Source organism: Mobula birostris, chromosome 21 (genome assembly GCF_030028105.1).
Source record: "Mobula birostris isolate sMobBir1 chromosome 21, sMobBir1.hap1, whole genome shotgun sequence".
Taxonomy (NCBI): domain Eukaryota; kingdom Metazoa; phylum Chordata; class Chondrichthyes; order Myliobatiformes; family Myliobatidae; genus Mobula; species Mobula birostris.
Genome location: NC_092390.1, coordinates 2,358,708 through 2,378,884, shown reverse-complemented (window position 1 = coordinate 2,378,884; position 20,177 = coordinate 2,358,708). Strand labels below are relative to the sequence as shown.

The 20,177-nt window shown below is 41.5% G+C and overlaps 1 protein-coding gene across 1 annotated transcript in view; it reads left to right on the top strand.

The window, feature by feature from the left end:
- smc3 (structural maintenance of chromosomes 3) overlaps window positions 1–19,818 on the top strand; it is a 122,443-nt gene extending 102,625 nt beyond the window's left edge. Inside the window, exons 27-29 of the mRNA XM_072239840.1 lie at window positions 769–946; window positions 11,986–12,092; window positions 19,291–19,818. Of these exons, the coding sequence (XP_072095941.1) occupies window positions 769–946; window positions 11,986–12,092; window positions 19,291–19,362 (357 nt within the window). The 3' untranslated portion in view covers window positions 19,363–19,818. The remainder of the gene's footprint in view (window positions 1–768; window positions 947–11,985; window positions 12,093–19,290) is intronic.
- The last annotated feature ends 359 nt before the right edge of the window (window positions 19,819–20,177 follow it).

Sequence of the window (20,177 nt, the reverse complement as noted above, 5' to 3'; positions counted from 1 at the left end):
CAATTGAAAATCATCAACAAAACATTTTTAGCTTGGTTGAACAGTTTGTTAATTTGATGGTTTAGCAAATGCTTTGTTCAACACTGTTAGACAATTAAATGCATTATATTTAAAAAGTTCATTTCTTGTTTCTCCAAATTGCTATGTAATCCAAGTAGTTATATTTGTGTTCAGCTTCACACAGTCTATCTTAAACAAAAAAAAATTCTGAGGAAACGACGCTTTTGAAAAAAAGTTTGTCTAGTGTAATTAATGTCAATAAGGATGATCTCTAGATTATTTTTACTTAATGGTTACAGGTGAAGAGGTTTCATAAACCTAATGAATCAAGTTGGAAATCTTAGTTTTGATTTTTGTGAAATTGAAGAATAAATTAGCATATTTTAGACAGTGATAGAGAATGATAATATTCAGTCTGACTATTGCATGTTTTACGTGAATAGAATGCACAAACTCCTAAGCTTAATTTCTTGTGACAAGTTTTAGTAGTTTAGTTGAGCATTTCTTTTCAGATTTTTAACCTTGTCAGCATGTTTTGCTTATAAGCTCTGGGGTTGTCTTGGATGTTGTCGTTTGTGATGCACATGTAGTGCTGCAATTTAGTTACAGATCCTTTAAATTCATAAATAGAGCAGACTGGTTTTCATGTTAACTGTACTCTTTTTCCAGAGCGTGAGATTAGACCATTCAGAATCTAATTTATCAATACTTGTCTTTGCATAGTTGATAGATTTTACAGCATTTTAATTCCTTTTCCAACATTGGCAGGTGTCGTTTACAGGAAAACAAGGAGAAATGAGAGAAATGCAGCAGCTTTCTGGGGGTCAGAAATCATTAGTAGCACTTGCTTTAATCTTTGCCATTCAGAAATGTGACCCAGCACCTTTTTACCTCTTTGATGAAATTGACCAGGCCCTGGATGCTCAACACAGAAAAGCTGTTTCAGGTAAACTTTCCAAATAAAATTGGTGATTACAAAGCACTTCTTGGTTTTGCTGTATGTGCATGTTTTGCCGAGGCTGTTGAAAGGTATGTCATAGAGACAGTGAAATTCTATTTTATTCAAATGTAGAAAGTAGGCTATTAAGTTCCTCAAGTTTCACATACTATTCGGTGAAATCATGATCTCCATCTGTCTTAACTGAGATTAAACAATTTATTTTTAAAATTTTATTTATTGAGATACAGCACAGAATAGGCCCTTTTGGCCCTTCATGGTGCGCCAGCCGCACAGCTGTCTCCATTATAACCCTACCCTAATCACGGGACAGTCTACAATGACCAATGAACTTACACACATTTTTGGATTGTGAGGAAACCCACGCAGTCATAGGGAGAACATGTAAACTCCTTACAGACAGTAGCAGGAATTGAATCCAGGTTAGTGGTACTGTAAAACGTCGTGCTAACCAGTACACTACTGTGTCTCCCTCCCCCCCCCCCCCCCCCCCACACACACACAACATGACAACATGTCAATGTAAATGAAACATCCTGGTCTCCTTGGCTGTGTAAGTCTGGGGAAGACTCTCTCCAGTCCTGCCAAACCTGTGAGATTGAGATGGCTCTCCCATCCCAAACCCTGGTTTGTGTGGATGCTGTGTCATTTGCTACCCTGTTACAACTCAGTGCCATGAAATAACAAACAGTACTTTGTGTATGATTAAAGGAATTATAGTTATGAATCTTAATTTAACTAAAGGGTCAGTAAAGAAAAGCAAAAAGAAAAGGGCCCATTTTTATTGAACAGTCTAATGTGCCCAAGTTGGAGCTCAAGATTTCACCATATTCACCGATCCTCAATCGATCTCAGCACCTGGCTTCATCGAATCACGGTCCCACACTGGGTGAATCCTACAACCTGTTCTCTTCAACGTCCTCTCTCTTCGTCTCCTGTTGAACAAAAACCCCAAGCCCAACCTTGGTGTCCCTCACCAGAAAAACCTGCCCCCAATTCCATCATCCTAGTTGGATGACACACATTCCTCATCATCCCTTATCTTCAACAATAACCCAAACAGGCTGAAAGCAGAACAGCTGCTCCGACAGAGCTGCAAATTGAAATACTTACAGCATAACAGTAAAAATGTGAACCAGGGCATTTCATACAGTTGAAGTTGATAATGAATTAATTATTGACCGAGTGATGGAAATAACAGCATAGTATAACAACCTTGTATAAATTGTAAAGTTTAAGAGGTGACGTACACAGAAGTAATAGTCCATTTTCTGATTTATTGTGCTGTACTATGTCAGAGTTGTGTTTCACTTTATACTTGTTGCCCTCACATTATGTCATGTACAAAGCTAGACAGGGAGTTTCCACACCTCAGAGCCAGAAGTTTTCTTCAGGGTTTTTAATGTGAGAATTTTATAAAACTGCAGAAAGTTAAGTAAAACATATATTAGGTTTAATACAGAATGGTTGTGCACCTGAATATACTAATATTATTGATTATTCTCACAATCAGCGTTGAACAAGGCATTACACACATGCAACATTTTATACCTATGCCGTGGATAGACCAAACTCGTGGCATAACAATAGGTTGGTAGTGAGGTACAATCAAAGTACATCTGCTAAATGTTTAAGAAAGCTTATGACTCAGAGATATTGCTGCTTCAATGGAAAATAAAGAGTGGATGGAGATGGATATCTTTCTATCGAGTTTACTCGAAATCGGAATTAACCCGAGCAGAAAATGGTTTAAATATAGCTTACTAACAGAATGTATCTCACACAAAGTGCTGGTGGAATGCAGCAGGCCAGACAGCATCCATAGGAAGAAGCACAGTCGACATTTTGGGGCTGAGACCCTTCGTCAGGACTAACTGAAAGAAATGATAGTAGGAGATTTGAAAGTGAGAGGGGGAGGGGAGATCCAAAATGATAGGAGAAGACAGGAGAGGGAGGGATAGAGCTAAGAGCTGGAAAGTTGATTGGCAAAAGGGATACAAGGCTGAAGAAAGAAGAGGATCATGGGACGGGAGGCCTAGGGAGAAAGAAAGGGGGAGGGGAGTGCCAGAGGAAGATGGAGAGCAGGCAAGGAGTTATTGTGAGAGGGACAGAAAGGAGAACAAAGAAAAAAAAAAAATAAATAAGGGATGGGGTAAGAATGGGAAGAGGGGCATTAACGGAAGTTAGAGAAGTCAGTGTTCATGCCATCAGGTTGGAGGCTGCCCAGATGGAATATAAGGTGTTGTTCCTCTAACCTGAGTGTGGCTTCATCTTGACAGTAGAGGAGGCTGTGGATAGACATATCAGAATGGGAATGGGACGTGGAAGTAAAATGTGTGGCCACTGGGAGATCCTGCTTTTTCTGGCGGACAGAGCGTAGGTGTTCAGTGAAACGATCTCCCAGTCTACGTTCAGTCTCACCAATATACAGAAGGCCGCACCGGGAGCGTTGGACGCAGTATGTCATGTTTGTACAAAACAAACTGCATGCAAAACGAACAGCAGCTCCAAAGGCAGAACACTCCTCGTCTGACATCCATGATGTCAAACTTAAGTACTGAAACTAAAAGTCAAATTCTCATTTAGTTAAGTGTTTAAAGAAGGACAATCTCAAAACCGTCTTACTGCACAGTCTTTAACTGTTCTCACTTTGAAAATGTTGTCCTTGATAGCATTCTTCCTCATGGTAATGTCTGATGAGCAGACCGGTGAACCGGTGCTCACCCAGAATGACAATTGGATGAGGTACCTCTGAAGTGAGTTGTGCTGTCTTACTCTGACCTCCAACTTGCTGTCGCCCCTCAAAATCAAAGAAGAGTCAGAGTTCACTAAAGTAACTTTGGATTGGAAGAGGTCCCTGCTTTGTGATGCACTGTACATCCTCTGCAAAACCCTGTCTTTGAACAACAAGAAGGATTCTAACCTTTCCCCGATTCAGTTGCTCTGTGCTGAGAGATCGCTTACAAATGCACACACACTGTCTTTGGCTACGCTTTGTTCATGATTCAGAGGAAGTCCTCACCTTCAATAGAAGGTGCCTTCCAAGTGACATTCTTGCCTGAATCTGGTTGAGCAGAAGTAGATGTGTCGGGATGCTTACCCACAATCTTCTCTTTCATACAGATTCTACTCTTGCAGAGCCTGAAATGACTGGGTGTCTGTTCTCCTGGTCATTAGTCCTGAGCATGTTGACAGTGGGTTGATAAGCTACATCGAGGCAGACTTCACCCATGATGACCCAACCCGGGTCCAGTCATTGGGCATAAAGTGTGTTCTGCCAACCATTGTGCTGCTTGTGTATCTTATTGCATGGATGGTGTCTCTGTCAAACAACAGGGTAATCTCAGCAGAAGAATCAACTGGGGGAATATTGTCAGCTATGTCTTTAAGATGTGGATAACCACGTGCAGAAGGGTTGGGATTTTGCTCCTGCTGTTGGAATATAATTGCACTCAGTGAGAGTTGGTAAAGGTAAGCAGACCTCCCCTCGTATTAACAACACGACAAATCCACTGGCTCTTCTGATGCCCCAGAACACATCTTTAGAGTGTATGAAGAGATAGAGCCTTAGAGCCTTAGATGTGTCAATGTTGATTTTGCTAATGACATATTGCTCTGATCATCCAATATCACATACACCTTTTAATTCCACATCCCATTCCCATTCTGATATGTCTATCCACGGCCTCCTCTAATGTAAAGATGAAGCTACACTCAGGTTAGAGGAACAACACCTTATATTCTGTCTGGGTAGCCTCCAAACTGATGGCATGAACATTGACTTCTCTAACTTCCGCTAATGCCCCACTCCCCCTCGTACCCCATCCGTAATTTATTTATATACACACATTCTTTTTCTCTCTCTCTCTCTCTCTCTCCTTTTTCTCCCTCTGTTCCTCTGACTATACCCCTTGCCCATCCTCTGGGTTCCCCCCCTCCCCCTCTTCTTTCTCCCTAGGTCTCCTGTCCCATGATCCTCTCATATCCCTTTTGCCTATCACCTGTCCAGCTCTTGGCTCCATCCCTCCCCCTCCTGTCTTCTCCTATCATTTTGGATCTCCCCCTCCCCCTCCCAGTTTCAGATCTCTTACTAGCTCTTCCTTCATTTAGTCCTGAGGAATGGTCTCGGTCCAAAACGTCGACTGTACCTTTTCCTGGAGATGCTGCCTGGCCTGCTGCATTCACCAGCAACTTTGATGTGTGTTGCTTGAACTTCCAGCATCTGCAGAATTCCTTGTGTTCACATACTCCTTTATTTTTTGCTCAACATGTCCTTATGGGTAGATACTACCTTGTCATATTTTCGAATAGGATTTGCCTTTGAACACTTTCCCACATACCTTTCTGCATGAGGAAGTAACTAATGCATGGACTCTCAGTTGGCTGCTCGTTGTGTTCTGCTGTGGGTGTGCAGGAACCAGTAGTAGCCCAATGTGCTTGCCCTGAATGAATTGCTGCTATGAGTTGGTCACTGTTGAGCTCAGTACAGTGTAGGATAGCCTTACAGTACGACATACTGAGTTTGCCTTTAGAAAAAGTTGCCAGTCTGCCAATGGTTTTCCTCTGAACCGTCTGCATTTCCTTTAGGAGTGAGGTTTCTTATGCACACGGCATTGTCCACCGAGGTTTGTGGCATTTTTCTGCCTCACTTTTGTTGATTGCGATCGGGCATTTGGTTTTCCATGCTTCCGCTGGAAGCCTCTCTTTGAATGAATTGTAGCCAGAAGTTGAGAGTATAATACTAGGGTCATTTCGCATTTCTATATGTCAGCAGGCGGATTATATATAGAATGAAAATAGTGAATAAGAGGCAGCATACTTCGTTTTATACTCAGACCCTTCAGTTATCCACCATTCTTGCATGTTGTTCGGTAGTTTCCCCACTGTAGGGTTCATTCCTCTTGCATTGTCCAAGAAACTCAGTCCTGGTAGGTGACCCTCGTTTTTTATGACTTGTAGTTCTGACAACAGATCTGTGAGCTCCAGAAACTTCTGCGGTTCTTCATGTGAGAGCTTTGTAAAATTGTTGAGTCTGTTGAAAAGAGATTCTTCAATTGCTTCTGGAGAGCCATAACTTTTGTCCAGCCACTGCCACAGCATTTTCAAACCCATAGCTTCATTATCAATGTGTACTGCTCTAACCTTTGTTGCATGTTGCAATGCCCCCTCCCCTCCCAATTTAACCCCAGTCTAGCTCTTCACAAGGTTTGAGACTTAGTCCTTCCATAGCATTGCAAGCTTGACTTCCAGGATAGATAACTGGCAGACTGGTGTTGAACTGTTTTAGTCCTGCTCTGACTAGGTCTCAGCAAGCCAGATACCAAGCCAAATCTAATGCTTCTGTAGCTCCTGAACAAGACCATTGTGGAGAAAGGTTTGCCAAATATGTGTCTTGGAATAGATGAAAGCTCAGTTTTGTCCATGCCTCTGCAGATGTGATTAGTATCAGTAGCAGATCCTGACTTTGCTGTGTTAAAACTACAGAAGGAAGTATTGTGGGTCTTTGCTGTTGTACTTGCAACACTCTGTGTCTGACAGAATGATCAGCAGCACTGGGGTTCCACAGGGGACTGTGTTGTCTCCCTTTCTCTTCACCATTTACACCTCGGACTTCAACTACTGCACAGAGTCTTGTCATCCTCAGAAGTTTTCGGATGACTCTGCCATAGTTGGATGCATCAGCAAGGGAGATGAGGCTGAGTACAGGGCTACGGTAGGAAACTTTGTCACATGGTGTGAGCAGAATTATCTGCAGGTTAATGTGAAAAAGACTAAGGAGCTGGTGGTAGACCTGAGGAGAGCTAAGGTACCGGTGACCCCTGTTTCTGTCCAGGGGGTCAGTGTGGACATGGTGGAGGATTACAAATACCTGGGGATACGAATTGACAATAAACTGGACTGGTCAAAGAACACTGAGGCTGCCTACAAGAAGGGTCAGAGCCGTCTCTATTTCCTGAGGAGACTGAGGTCCTTTAACATCTGCCAGACGATGCTGAGGATGTTCTCCGAGTCTGTGGTGGCCAGTGCTATCATGTTTGCTGTTGTGTGCTGGGGCAGCAAGCTGAGGGTAGCAGACACCAACAGAATCAACAAACTCAGTCGTAAGGCCATTGATGTTGTGGGGATGGAACTGGACTCTCTCACAGTGGTGTCTGAAAAGAGGATACTGTCTAAGTTGCATGCCATCTTGGTCAATGTCTCCCATCCACTACGTAATGTACTGGCTGGGCACAGGAGTACATTCAGCCAGAGACTCATTCCACCGAGATGCAGCACTGAGCGTCATAGGAAGTCATTCCTGCCTGTGGCCATCAAACTTTACAACTCTTTGTAAAGTTGTAAAGTTTGGAGGGTCAGACACCCTGAGCCAATAGGCTGGTCCTGGACTTATTTCATAATTTATTGGCATAATTTACATATTACTATTGAACTATTTATGGTTCAATTACTATTTATTATTTATGGAGCAATTGTAATGAAAACCAATTTCCCCCGGGATTAATAAAGTATGACCAAGACCATGACTAGTTGTAGGCAATGACTGTGAACGCCAGGACTGAGTGAAAGGCATGTTGTTTGAGTGGTGTGAACAGCTTTAACCTGTAGAGCTGGAGCACTGTCTTTTTCATAGCCAAAGTGTGTTTGGACATATTCTTCAGAAAACTGCATTGGCTGTTGTGATGACAAAACATGGCTGATTGGTTCACCACTGCTTCATACACCTTTGCCTCTGCTAAGGCAACCTCAGCGTCATGCTCTTCCCTGAATGCATTTACTGCGGCTTTTATACATGTTCTCTCCATGTTTATACATGCTTTCTCCATGTCTATGCGAGCTTATGTTTGCATTTCACCTTCACGTTTAGCATAAATCGCTCTCATTCCTGCTGCTTCAGCTCTGACATAAGCTTGTGCTGCAGCTATGCTGATGGTGGACTCACTTGAGCAGCGCATAGACGTCAATGAACAGAGGTATTCTGTCCTCTGTTCTGCGTCTTGGTAATCAGGTCGGAAGTTGACTTTGTAGCGTATGGCATTCAGATGCATCACCAGTCCACAGACGATGCTTTTGAAGGGGTTATTTGTGTACAAAACTAGGGAGCGAGTTAAACACCTTCTCAAAAATCATCCAAGCTGGGAACTTTTTTCAGCTTGAGAAAACTTAATATTATCGATATTCTCACGATCAGCGTTAAACAAGGTAATACACACATGCAGCATTCTATAGCTATGCTGCGGAGTTGACCAAATTCATACCTAACGATAGCTTAATAGTGATGAATAATAAACCTAATACTTACTTCAAAGTACATCTACTAAATGTTTATCAATATTAAGAAAGCTTAAGTCTCACAGCTACTGCTGTTTCCGGTTTAAGATGGCGCTTGTGAAACACAGTGATGCCTTACTGGCAGCAAACAAATCTGTTAACTGCTGTATTAATCACATTTTTTTCTGAAAACCAGTCACTATGACCAGTAGCTTGCAACTTCCCTTTTGGAGATGAGCTTTTGAATTGCCTTTACAACTTAGCATTTTTGCGGTGTGAACTGAAGTCTTGAATGTGCGGGACAGTTGCAGGGTGGTGTGTATGGGTTAAGGCCTAGGCCTGAGAGTGAGGAATGAACCAATGTTTGGCCATTGTTGGAGTGGATGGAGTTATAGATTTACTGAATATGCCCATAGGAAAATGAATGTAGTTTGATAATAAAATTTAATTTGAACTTTGAACTGGTTCAGAGTGGCTGATCCAAGGCAAAGCAGAGTCAAGGTGGTGGGGCCCGGGCCCAAGAACAAGAAACAAGTCGGTATTTGACAGATTTAAATATTGGGCCAGATTGAAAATGCCAAGTACAGGCCAAATTGAGGTGGAGGGGCTCGGGTCTGAGAGCAAGGAATAAGCCGATGTTTGTGCAGATTAAAAAGGTCAGGGTGTCAGGGCCGGGGCTGAAGAATGGGCCAATGTTCAGCTTGCTGCTCAGCAAAGTTTACTCGTCTGTGCACTGAACCGAGGCTGTGGCCTGCAACTAACTGTCCTGGACTGGATTTGTGACTCTGAATTCACTTTATGAACTTTAGTTGTGAATGTTGTTTGTTTACTTTTTATTGTTTGCATGGTTTTTTTTGTATATTGGGTATTTGATAAACTTTTTTAATGGGTTCTATTGGGTCTGTTTGTTTTGTGGCTGGCTATAAGGAGACAAATCTCAAAGTTGTATATAGTATACATTGATAATAAATGTGCTTTGAACTTTGAAATAAAGAATGGATGGAGATAGATGTCTTATGACACTGCTGTAAGTCATAAACCAAATTAATCCATGCAGGAAATGATGTAAGAAAAAAGCTTGTGAACAGGAACTGATGTTTGAACGAAACAAACTGCATACAAAATGACCAACGCCTCTGGAGGCAGAAAGACTGAGTTGGAGTGGATATTTTTTTTAAAAAGAAAGCTACTTAATTTCTTAAGTGTTGCTGATTTGTTTTCATGCAATCCTTCACCTGAGTTTCTCGTACTGAGTGTTTCATTTTGTTTTACGATAAATTTCAGGCTCTCATTTGAATATCTCATCCTTATTTCACAGTCCACTTCAAATCAAGTTATGATTTCTTATAACGTATGGGAGATGTATTGATACTCTGATGATGGTGGAACTGTTGTTAGAGCCCAACTTTGTTTTATTGAGATGAAAGCAGAAAATACTGGAAGCATGCCATAGCCAGCATTTGTCAAGTGCGCTTCCCATCGATATGCTGAGTTTTTCCAGCATCTTGTTTTTTTTATTTCTGATTTCCATCATCTGCAGTTTTTGCTTTTAGATAATTTTATTGTCACAGCACAGTGTTGTCCTGTGATTCATCCATAAAGAAAAAAAACAATGTATTTAAATAGGAAAACATTGTAATAAATTTTAGGCATAAGTTTTATCAGAGAACTTCAAAGTAAAGTTTATCAGAGTACATGTCACCACATACAACTTTGAGATTCTTTTTCTGTGGGCATACCTAGCAAATCTATAGAACAATAACTGTGAGCTGTAAACAATCTGCAAATGCAGGTATAAATAAATAGCAATAGATAATGAGCATGAAATAACAATATAATGGAGTCCTTAAATGAGTGTAGCTATCCCCTTTTGTTCAAGAGCCTAATGGTTGAGGAGTAGTAACTGTTCCTGAAGCTGGTGGTGTGAGTCCCAAGGCACCTGTACCTTCATCCAACCTGATGGCAGTGGTGAGAAAAGTGCATGGTCTGGGTAGTGAGGGTCTTTGACAGATGCTGCTTTTCGACGGCAACGTTTCATGTAGATGTGCTCAATGGTTGGGAGGGTTTTACTGTGATGTGCTGGGTAAAATCCACTGCCTTTTGTACAATTTTCCACTGACAGGCATTGGTGTTCCCATAGCAGGCTGTAATGCAGCCAGTCAGCTCATTTTGCACCACACATCTACAGAAGTTTACCAAGGATTTTGATGACATGCCAAACCAACGCAGACTCCTGAGGAAGTAGACGTGCTGTTGTGCTCTTGGACCCCTGGTTACCCTCTCCTGAAGTCTACAATCAGTTCCTTGGTCTAATTGACATTGAGTGAGAGGTGGTTGTTATTGCATCACTTAGCCAAGAGTTCAGTCTCCCTCTTGTATGCTGATTCCATAGTTGTGTAGATCTGGTGGTAGTAACAAAGCTGTGGGGATTTCACATGTTTCTGACTGAAATATAATTTTAAAAATACATAATAAAACAAATTACAATAAGAAATGTATAAAAATTAAATAAGTAGTTCAAAAAGAGCTAAAGAAAAGTAAGGTAGTGTACATCAATTCATTGCCCATTCATAAACCTAACGGTGGAGGGGAAGAAGCTGTTCCTAAAATATTGAGTGCCTATCTTCATGCTCTTGTAGCTCTTCCTTGATGGTAGCAGTGAGAAGAGGACTTGTCCTAGGTGATGGAGGTCCTTAATGATGGATGCAGCCTTTTTGATGCATCGCCTTTTGAAGATGTCCTCTGCTGGAGCGTCTAGTGTCTATGGTGGAGCTGGCTGAGTTTGCAACTTTGTGCAGCTTTTCCCAATCCGGTGCAGTGGCCTCTCTGTACCGGACAGTGAATTAGAATCCTGTCCATGGTACATCTAGAAATTTTCTAGTCTTTGATGACATACCAAATCTTAGGCGCCTACCTAATCTGAACTCCTCCCCCAAAGAAACGTAAACATTCTGGAGTCAAAGTAAACAAGGAAGAGTTGGGTGAATACCATGAATCTTCATAAAAATCTGGTGCAAGTATTGGTATTTGAGCTGCAGCTGAACATTATATTCCTAAGTTATGTGGTTGTCACAAAGCAGTATTATAAGTAATCGAAGTGTCAAATTACCAAACAATATTTTCCGATTTAGTGAATGAAGAAACTAGAACTAAAGTATGTGAACCATTGTAGAGTTAATTTAAAGGATAGGACAAGGCAACTTCTGACTGGTATCAGTAAAATAATGAAAAAGACTTGGATTGATGACTGTGTGTTATTAAAACCACAGGGCAAACTTAGGAAGTACAGAAATCCCTACTGGAACTACTTGGCCTGATTATTTTGTTAGGTTTGGGGGAAAAAAAGGAACAAATAGTGAATATGAGTGAGAATTTACAATTTTAATGCCAATTTAAATTTAATATAATCGCTGAACCAGAGGGTTGATTGTTTAGTGGGTGTGCTGAGGAGAGGCGTGATACTTGGATTATGTTTGCAACTACATGTACAAGGTCAAATCAAATGGATAGATGGGTTACCTTAGCTGCTAGGTACCTGGCAGACTAGCATTCAGTCTGTGCAAACTCATCACCTAGACCTCCTGTAGTGATGGCTGCATTCAAATAGTTTGTTCTCATTGCTGAATCGAACCTGCTATTTAGTAGTCAGCACCATTCTTTAAAAGTGGGTTAATTTAGACTAGTTGCCATTTACTCTATGTTTTTGTAATTTGTAATTTTGCTTATTTTTCCTTTATTAATAATCTTCCTCATAATAGATATGATATCCGAGCTTTCTTCACATGCCCAGTTCATTACAACTACATTCAGGCCGGAATTGCTTGAATCTGCAGACAAGTTCTACGGAGTGAAATTCAGGAATAAGGTAATTTCACTTGAAAATTGGATGCTGTAACCTATTTATATTAAATTTGAAATTTATTTTGAAAAGCTGATTTATTTGATCAATTTAAAAACGGAAAAAGGATCTAGTGCTTTCCCAGCATATATGACAAATAAACTTTTCTTAGGCTTCCAGTCAGGTACAGATATCGATTTTAACAAACACTTCGATGACAAACTCTGTCATCTTCATCGGGTATGATGCCTTGGCATATCTAGTCCAGTGATTATAGATACCCCCATCATCCGTCCCTCCTGTTTTATTTCAATGGCTTCCTTTACCAGGTGGTCCCAAAAACCTTTGGCATGGCACAATAGTTTTGTGTGGTCGAAGTCAACCTTATGACCATTGCGAATGCAATGTTCTGCTGCTGCCAGTTTCTCTGGGTAATCCAAATGAATGCACCTCCTGTGTTCATCGATGGGGGTTTCCACTATGCATTCCGTCTGGCTGATATACGCTGCTCCACTTTCACAGGGAATCCTGTAAACACCAGCCATCCTGAGTCTGAGGTAACATGTACAACACGCTGGAGGAACTCAGCAGGTCGGGCAGCATCCGTGGAAACGATCAGTCAACGTTTCGGGGAAGAACCCTTCATCAGGACTGAAGAGGGAAGGGGCAGAGGCCCTATAAAGAAGGTGGTGGGGGCAGATGTGGCGGAGACGGAGGAACTGGGAATAGGCCCTCCCCCACCTTCTTTATAGGGCCTCTGCCCCTTCCCTCTTCAGTCCTGACGAAGGGTTCCGGCCCGAAACATTGATTGTTTCTATGGATGCTGCCCGACCTGCTGAGTTCCTGCAGCGTGTTGTGCGTGTTGCTTTGACCCCAGCATCTGCAGAGTATTTTGTGTTCACTGAGTCCAAGGTCATCTTTGACCCACATAAGCTGTGATTTGAGCTTCCTTACAGGTTTGTGGATTTTTCTTCAGGATCCTCACGATCCATTCAGAAACTGGAAATATAGGGAAGACAGGCGGTTCCTCCTCGTTGTTAGGTTTTATGGTTTTTCCATCGGCTCTTTTAAGGGCCAAATTGATTACATTCACCTTGTACCTGTCCTTTAGGAACATCATACATATTTCATCATGGAGATTCTCTGGGTCCAAAATAGTTTTTGCATGGTTAACCAAAGTAGAAAGAACTACTCTTAAGTTGGGAGGCATGATGGTGGCTGTTATTATTGAGGTATAAGTCTGTGTGAGTGGCTTTCTGATAGATCATGGCCTACTTCTCCTATATCTTACGGTCTTATAAGTAGGCCATTCTGCCCATCGAATCTGCTCTGCCATTCAATCATGGGCTGATCCGATTCTTCTAGGCATCCCCACTCCCCTGCCTTCTCCCCATACACTTTGATGCCCTGGCTAATCAAGAATCTATCTATCTCTTCCTTATGACCCAATGACTTGGCTCCATAGCTGCTCGTGGCAACAAGTTCCACAGATTAGCCACCCTCTGACTAAAGTAATTTCTCAGCATCTCTGTTCTACATTTTCCTTCTGACACGCTTTTTCTATTTCCAGCTGCAACTTGTAGTCCACATCCCAGCTGCTGTTTGGAGGCCTATATTTAACTGCTATTCGTGTCTTTTTACCCTTGCCATTTCTTAATTCTACCCATAAGGATTCTACCTCTTCTGATCCTATGTCCCTTCTTTCTATTGATTTGATATCGTTACTTACCATCAGGGCCACGCCACCTCCTTTACCTACCTTCCTATCTTTCCTATACACTGTGTATCCTTGGATATTCAGCTCCCAATCACATCCATCATTTAGCCATGACTCTGTGATGGCCACAATGTCATATCTTTTAACCTGCAGCTGTGCAGCAAGGTCATCCATTTTATTTCCAATACATGCATTTAAGTACAGTACACTTAGATCAGTATCTGTTGCTGATTTTGCTATATTTCTATTTTGCAGCAAATTATCCTGTATATTCTCCGGCCTGTCCTTCTTGCCATCTTTGCTGCACAGTATTTTTGACATTTCTATTTTCTTCTTCCTGGACCCTAACACCTTGGTTTCCTTCCCCTTGCCAACTTAGTTTAAACCCTCCCTAACAGCTATATTAAACAATCCCACCAGGATATTAGTACCTTTTGAGTTCAGGTGTAATCCATCTTTTTGTATAAGTCATACCTTCCCCAAAATAGATCCCAATGATTCAAGAATTTGAAGCCCTGCCCCCTGCACCAGTTACTTAGCCACACATTCATCTGCTTAATTCTGCTGTTCTTACCATCATTAGCACACAGCTCAGGCAGCAATCCTGATATTATTACTCTGGAGGTCCGGCTTTTCAATTTTCTATGAGATCCCCTCTCATTCTCCTAAACTCTAGGAAATACAGCCCAAGAGCTGCCAGACGTTCCTCATACGGTAACCTTTTCATTCCTGGATTCATTCTCGTGAATCTTCTCTGAAGTCTCCAATGTCAGTATATCCTTTCTAAAATAAGCAGCCTAAAACTACATACAGTACTCTCAAGTGTGGTCTCACAAGTGTCTTATAGAGCCTCAATGTCACATCCCTGCTCTTATATTCTATACCTCTCGAAATGAATGCCATCATTGCACTCGCCTTCTTCACCACCGACTCAACCTGGAGGTTAACCTTTAAGGGTATCCTGCACAAGAACTCCCAAGTCCCTTTGCATCTCTGCATTTTAAATTCTCTCCCCATCTAAATAATAGTCTGTCCATTTATTTCTTCCACCAAAGTGCATGACCATACACTTTCCATCATTGTATTTCATTTGTCACTACTTTGTCCATTCCCGTAAACTATCTAAGTCTCTCTTCAGGCTCTCTATTTTCTCAACACTACCCGCTCCTCCACCTATCTTTGTAACATCGGCAAATTTAGCTACAAATCCACTAATCCCACAGATCAAATCATTGACATACACCATAAAAAAAAAACAGCAGTCCCAACATTGACCCCTGTGGAACTCAGCTGGTAACTGCCAGCCAGCCAGCCAGAATAGGATGCCTTTATTCCTACTCTCTGTATTGTGCCGACCAACCAATGCTCCACACAGGCTAGTAACTTCCCTGTAATTCCATGGGCTCTTATCCTGCTAAGTAGCCTCATGTGCGGCACCTTGTCAAAGGCCTTCTGATAATCAAAGTACACCACATCTCCTGCATCTTCTTTTGTCTACCCTGCTTGTAATTTCCTCAAAAAATTGCAGTAGGTAGTCAGGCAGGATTTTCCTTTCAGGGAACCATGCTGGCTTTGGCCTGTCTTGTCATTTGCCTCCAGGTACTCCGTAATCTCACCCCTAACAATGGATTCCAACAACTTCCCAACCACTGATGTCAGGCTAACAGGTCTATAGCTTCCTTTCTGCTGCCTCCCATCCTTCTTAAATAGCAGAGTAACACTTGTAATTTTCCGGTCATCCGGTGCAATGCCAGAATCTATCGATTCTTGAAAGATCATTGTTAATGCCTCTGCAATCTCTCCAGCTCTTTCCTTTGGAACCCAAGGGTACATTCCATCAGGTCCAGGAGATTTATCCACCCTCAGACCATTAAGCTTCCTGAGCACCTTCTCTGTCATAATTTTCACTGCATGTCTTCACTTGCTCAACACTCTTGAATGTCCGGTCTACTGCAGGTGTCTTCCAGTATGAACATAGAAAACCTACAGCACAATACTGGCCCTTCGGCCCATAACACTGTGCCAAACATGTCCTTACCTTAGAAATTTCCTAGGGGTATCCATAGCCCTCTATTTTTCTGAGCTTCATGTACCTGTCCAGGAGTCTCTTAAAAGACCCTACCGTATCCGCCTCCACCACCATCGCCGGCAGCCCATTCCACACACTCACCACTCTCTGTGTAAATAAAAGAAAATTTACTCCTGACATCTCCTCTGTACCTGCTTCCAAGCACCTTAAGACTGTGCCCTCTTGTTAGCCATTTCAGCCCTGGGAAGAAGCCTCTGACTATACACACGATCAATGCCTCTCATCATCTTTTACACCTCTATCAGGTCACCTCTCATCCTCTGTCGCTCCAAGGAAAAAAGGCCGAATTCATTCAACCTATTCTCATAAGGCATGCTCCCCAATCCAGGCAGCATCCTTGTAAATCTCCTCTGCACCCTTTCTATGGTTTCCACATCCTTCCTGTAGTGAGGTAACCAGAACTGAGCACAGTACTCCAAGTAGGGTCTGACCAGAGACCTGTATAGCTGTAACATTGCCTCTGGGCTCTTAAATTCAATCCCACGGTTGAGGAAGGCCAATGTACTGTGTGCCTTCTTAACCACAGAGTCAACCTGCGCAGCAGCTTTGAGTGTCCTGTGGACTCTGACCTCAAGATCCCTCTGATCCTCCGTACTGCTAAGAGTCTTACATTAATACTATAATCTGACATCATATTTGACCTACCAAAATGAACCATCTCACACGTACCCGGGTTAAACTCCATCTGCCACTTCTCAGCCCAATTTTGCATCCTAACAATGTTCCGCTGTAACCTCTGACAGCCCTCCACACTATCCACAACACCCCCAACCTTTGTGTCATCAGCAAATTTACTAATCCAAAATACGCATTCGGTTCCTGTGCCATCTCTGCGTCTCTCATTATAATATGTCCAGCGTCATTTTCTGTTGGTCCTATTTCAACCCTCGACTCTCTTTTACCTTTTATCTACTTGAGCTTTTAGTATCATCTTTGATATTGGTTGCCAGCTTCATTTCATAATTCATCTTTTCCTTCCTGATGACTTCCTTAGTTTTATTCTGCAAAGTTTTAAAAGTTTCCCAATCCTCTATCTTCCCACTAGCTTTAGCTTCCTTGTATGCCCTCTCTTTTGCTTTTACTTTGGCTCTGAATTCACTTGTCAGCCACAGTAGTGTCCTCCTTCCATTCAAAAATTTCTTCTTATTTGGAATATATCTGTCTTGTACTTCCATCATTTTTCACAGAAACTCCAGCCATAGCTGCTCTGCTATCCTCCTGCTAGCGTCCCTTTCCAGTCAGCTTTGGCCAGTTCCCCTCTCATGCCATTGTAATTTCCTTTATTCTACCGAAATACCGCCATATTGGAATTTAGTTTCTCCTTCTCAAATTTCAAAATGAGCTCAGTCATATTGTGATCACTGTTTCCTCAGGGATCCTTAACCTTAAGCTCTCTTATCACCTCCAGATCATTGCACAACACCCAATCCAGCACAGCCGATCCCCTAGTGGACTCAACAACAAGCTGTTCTAAAAAGCCATCCCTACATATTCTCTCGAGGTTCAGTTTTTCCAATTCACTTTCATGTTAAAATCATGTTAATAGCCATGCTTGAGGCTACTGTCTGGTTCTCGTCATATTAGAATGTCCAAGAATGGGAGGCAACCATTCTTCTCAGTCTCCATCATAAATTGAATGTTTGGATGTACGCTGTTCAGATGATTGTGGAACTGTTGGTGCCTGGAGTCCTTGAGGCAACACTATGAAGGTGTCATTGATGTATCTGAAGAAGCATTTGGGGTATCTGGGTAGTTTTCCCTATTTCCACAGCTTTTGGAAGGATTGCCAGGATCCTGAAGAAATACCAGATTAATACCATCCACAAACCTGTAAGGAAGCTCAAATCACAGCTTATGTGGGTCAAAGATGATCTGGGACTCCAGGTGACTGGCGCTTACAGGATTCCCTGTGAATGCAGAACAGCGTATATCAGCCAATCGGAGTGCATAGTGGAAACCCACATCGAGGAGCACAGGAGGTGTGTCTGTTTGGGTTACTTGGAGAAATTGGCAGCAGCAGAACACTGCATTTGCAATGGCCATAGGATTAACTTCGACAGGACAAAACTACTGTGCTGCGCCATTGGCTTTTGGGACCGCCTGTTGAAGGAAGCCATTGACGTAAGACTAGAAAAGAATTTTAACAAGGACGAAGATCTCACTCTTAAGTAAGAACTGGAATTTGATTGTAAGCAAGGTGGAAGAGCAGAAACCTGATTTGATGAGCACTGACCAATCGAGGGACAAACGACATGGGGTATACAGTGGCATGTATACCACCGGACTAGACATACCTAGGCCTCATCCCTGATGAAGATGGCATAATTAGTCATTGAAACGTCAGTTAAAAGCGATAACCTGTACCTGGCTGGAAGCCCGAGACGAGTTTATTAGTTTAAAAACTATTAAAATGGGACTTGGCAATTTTATGCAGTTTTTACAGATTGTCATTAGTGACAGGTTGGAAGAAAGTGGGTGGGGCATGGTTTGGGAGGAGGAAGAGTGGGCAAAAATCCAAGTAGGTCAGCAAACTTTGCATTCCCAAGAATGTTCAAACAACACAGGCAAATTCTAAGCTCTTAAGAAATGGTGTTTTTCCAATGATTTATTCTCTCCCTTCCCTGATTTGTAATCTGTAAATCGAAGGTAATTAAATTTAGATACAAGTTATATCATAAATGACTAAGTCTCCTTGGAATTGTGGTTTTCATTGATTTGTAACATAGTAGATAAGGTAACTTACCAAGCTTCAAGATACACTTTCAGCACTTGGTTTTAAATTTGGAAAACCCAGAAATCTGAAAATACTGCTTTGCCTTTATTACACTTTTTTTTTAATTTGCAGATTTTAGAATTTAGGCAAAAGTAAATTAATCAACTCCTTGAGACTGCCTTGTAAGATCATGACCTCAGAGTCACTTTCCTGCTTTCTCCCCATACTCTTGTAGTTTAAAAACTTATTAGTCTCAACCGTGAATATAATCAGTGACTCTACCTTCATAGTTATCTGGGTTAGAAAATTCCAGCCAATGGGAGAAGTAGCTGTTTCGTCTATTTGGAGTGGGAAATCCCTCATTCTGAAATTATGCCTCTGGTTCTAGATACTCTCATGTCGAGAAACATTTTCTCAGCATCTACTTTGTAAACCCTAAATTTTTGTGTTTAAATAAGGTCTTCTCTATCACTAGCAAATAAGAACCCAGACAGCTTCCTTCTTGTACATCAACACTTTCAGTTCAGGAATTGGTGTAGTGATCTTGATGTAATTTACTGGTATATGAATTCTTTTCATGATAATAGTTGCTCTAGTTCCTCCTGTAAAGTTTCCCCTTTTCTTCGTTAATAGTTTCAGTTGCCATGCTTTTGCATTGTATGTACTTTGTTACTTTATTTATATAGTCATACAAAAACTTTTTCAGGTCAGTCATATTGATGTGATCACAGCTGAACAAGCCAAAGATTTTGTGGAAGACGATACCACGCATGGATAATAACGGCAGGATTTGGTTTCCAGTCAATTGAACATTAGTTGTATACTTTTTATCTGCAGTTTTGATTTGCACTAATAGTGCTCATATTATTAACTAAACTCTAGGTAATTGCTGCATCTTACATAGCTGCTTAAAAATTCTAACTTCTACTTTTGAGAATGAACTGGGATAAATATAGTTGGCCTTCATGGCATTTAGGACGTGACCAGAGCAGATTTTTATTTGAAGGAATTTGGCTTGTATTATGACTCCTTGTTGCTGTGTTTTATTAAAAAAAGACACCTGCTTCAGATACCCTCCGCATGCAAAGTTTAAGTATGTCCATGGCTTTGTAAAATTCCTTGTAGTTGTTTATACACTTCGTATCTTCCATTGCAATAGCTTTGCTCTGTATATGTTTTACCATTTCTCGCTTGTATTTTCGTTTAAAGAATTGCAATAAAATGTTAGATAATATATTTTAGTGTTTTTCTATGGTGAGTCGTCTTATTAAATTGCAATTCTGATGTCTTTCAGCTTAATCCAATTATTTTTGACTATCAACATAGAACAGTACAGTACAGGAATAGGCCTTCGGTCCCTGATATCTGTGCCAACCATGATGCCAATTTGAACTAATGCCATCTATGTCCCTCCATCCCCTGATGCTGTGTTCCAGCCTCCTACCACTGCATTTTAAAAAAAACTTGCCTCACAAATATTTTAAGAGTTTCTCCAGTATTTGATATTTCCACTCTGGGGAAACTGTACCCTTGATAATTTTATGCATCTCTTTCAGGTCACCTTCAGCCACCTCTAACATAGAAAGAAACATA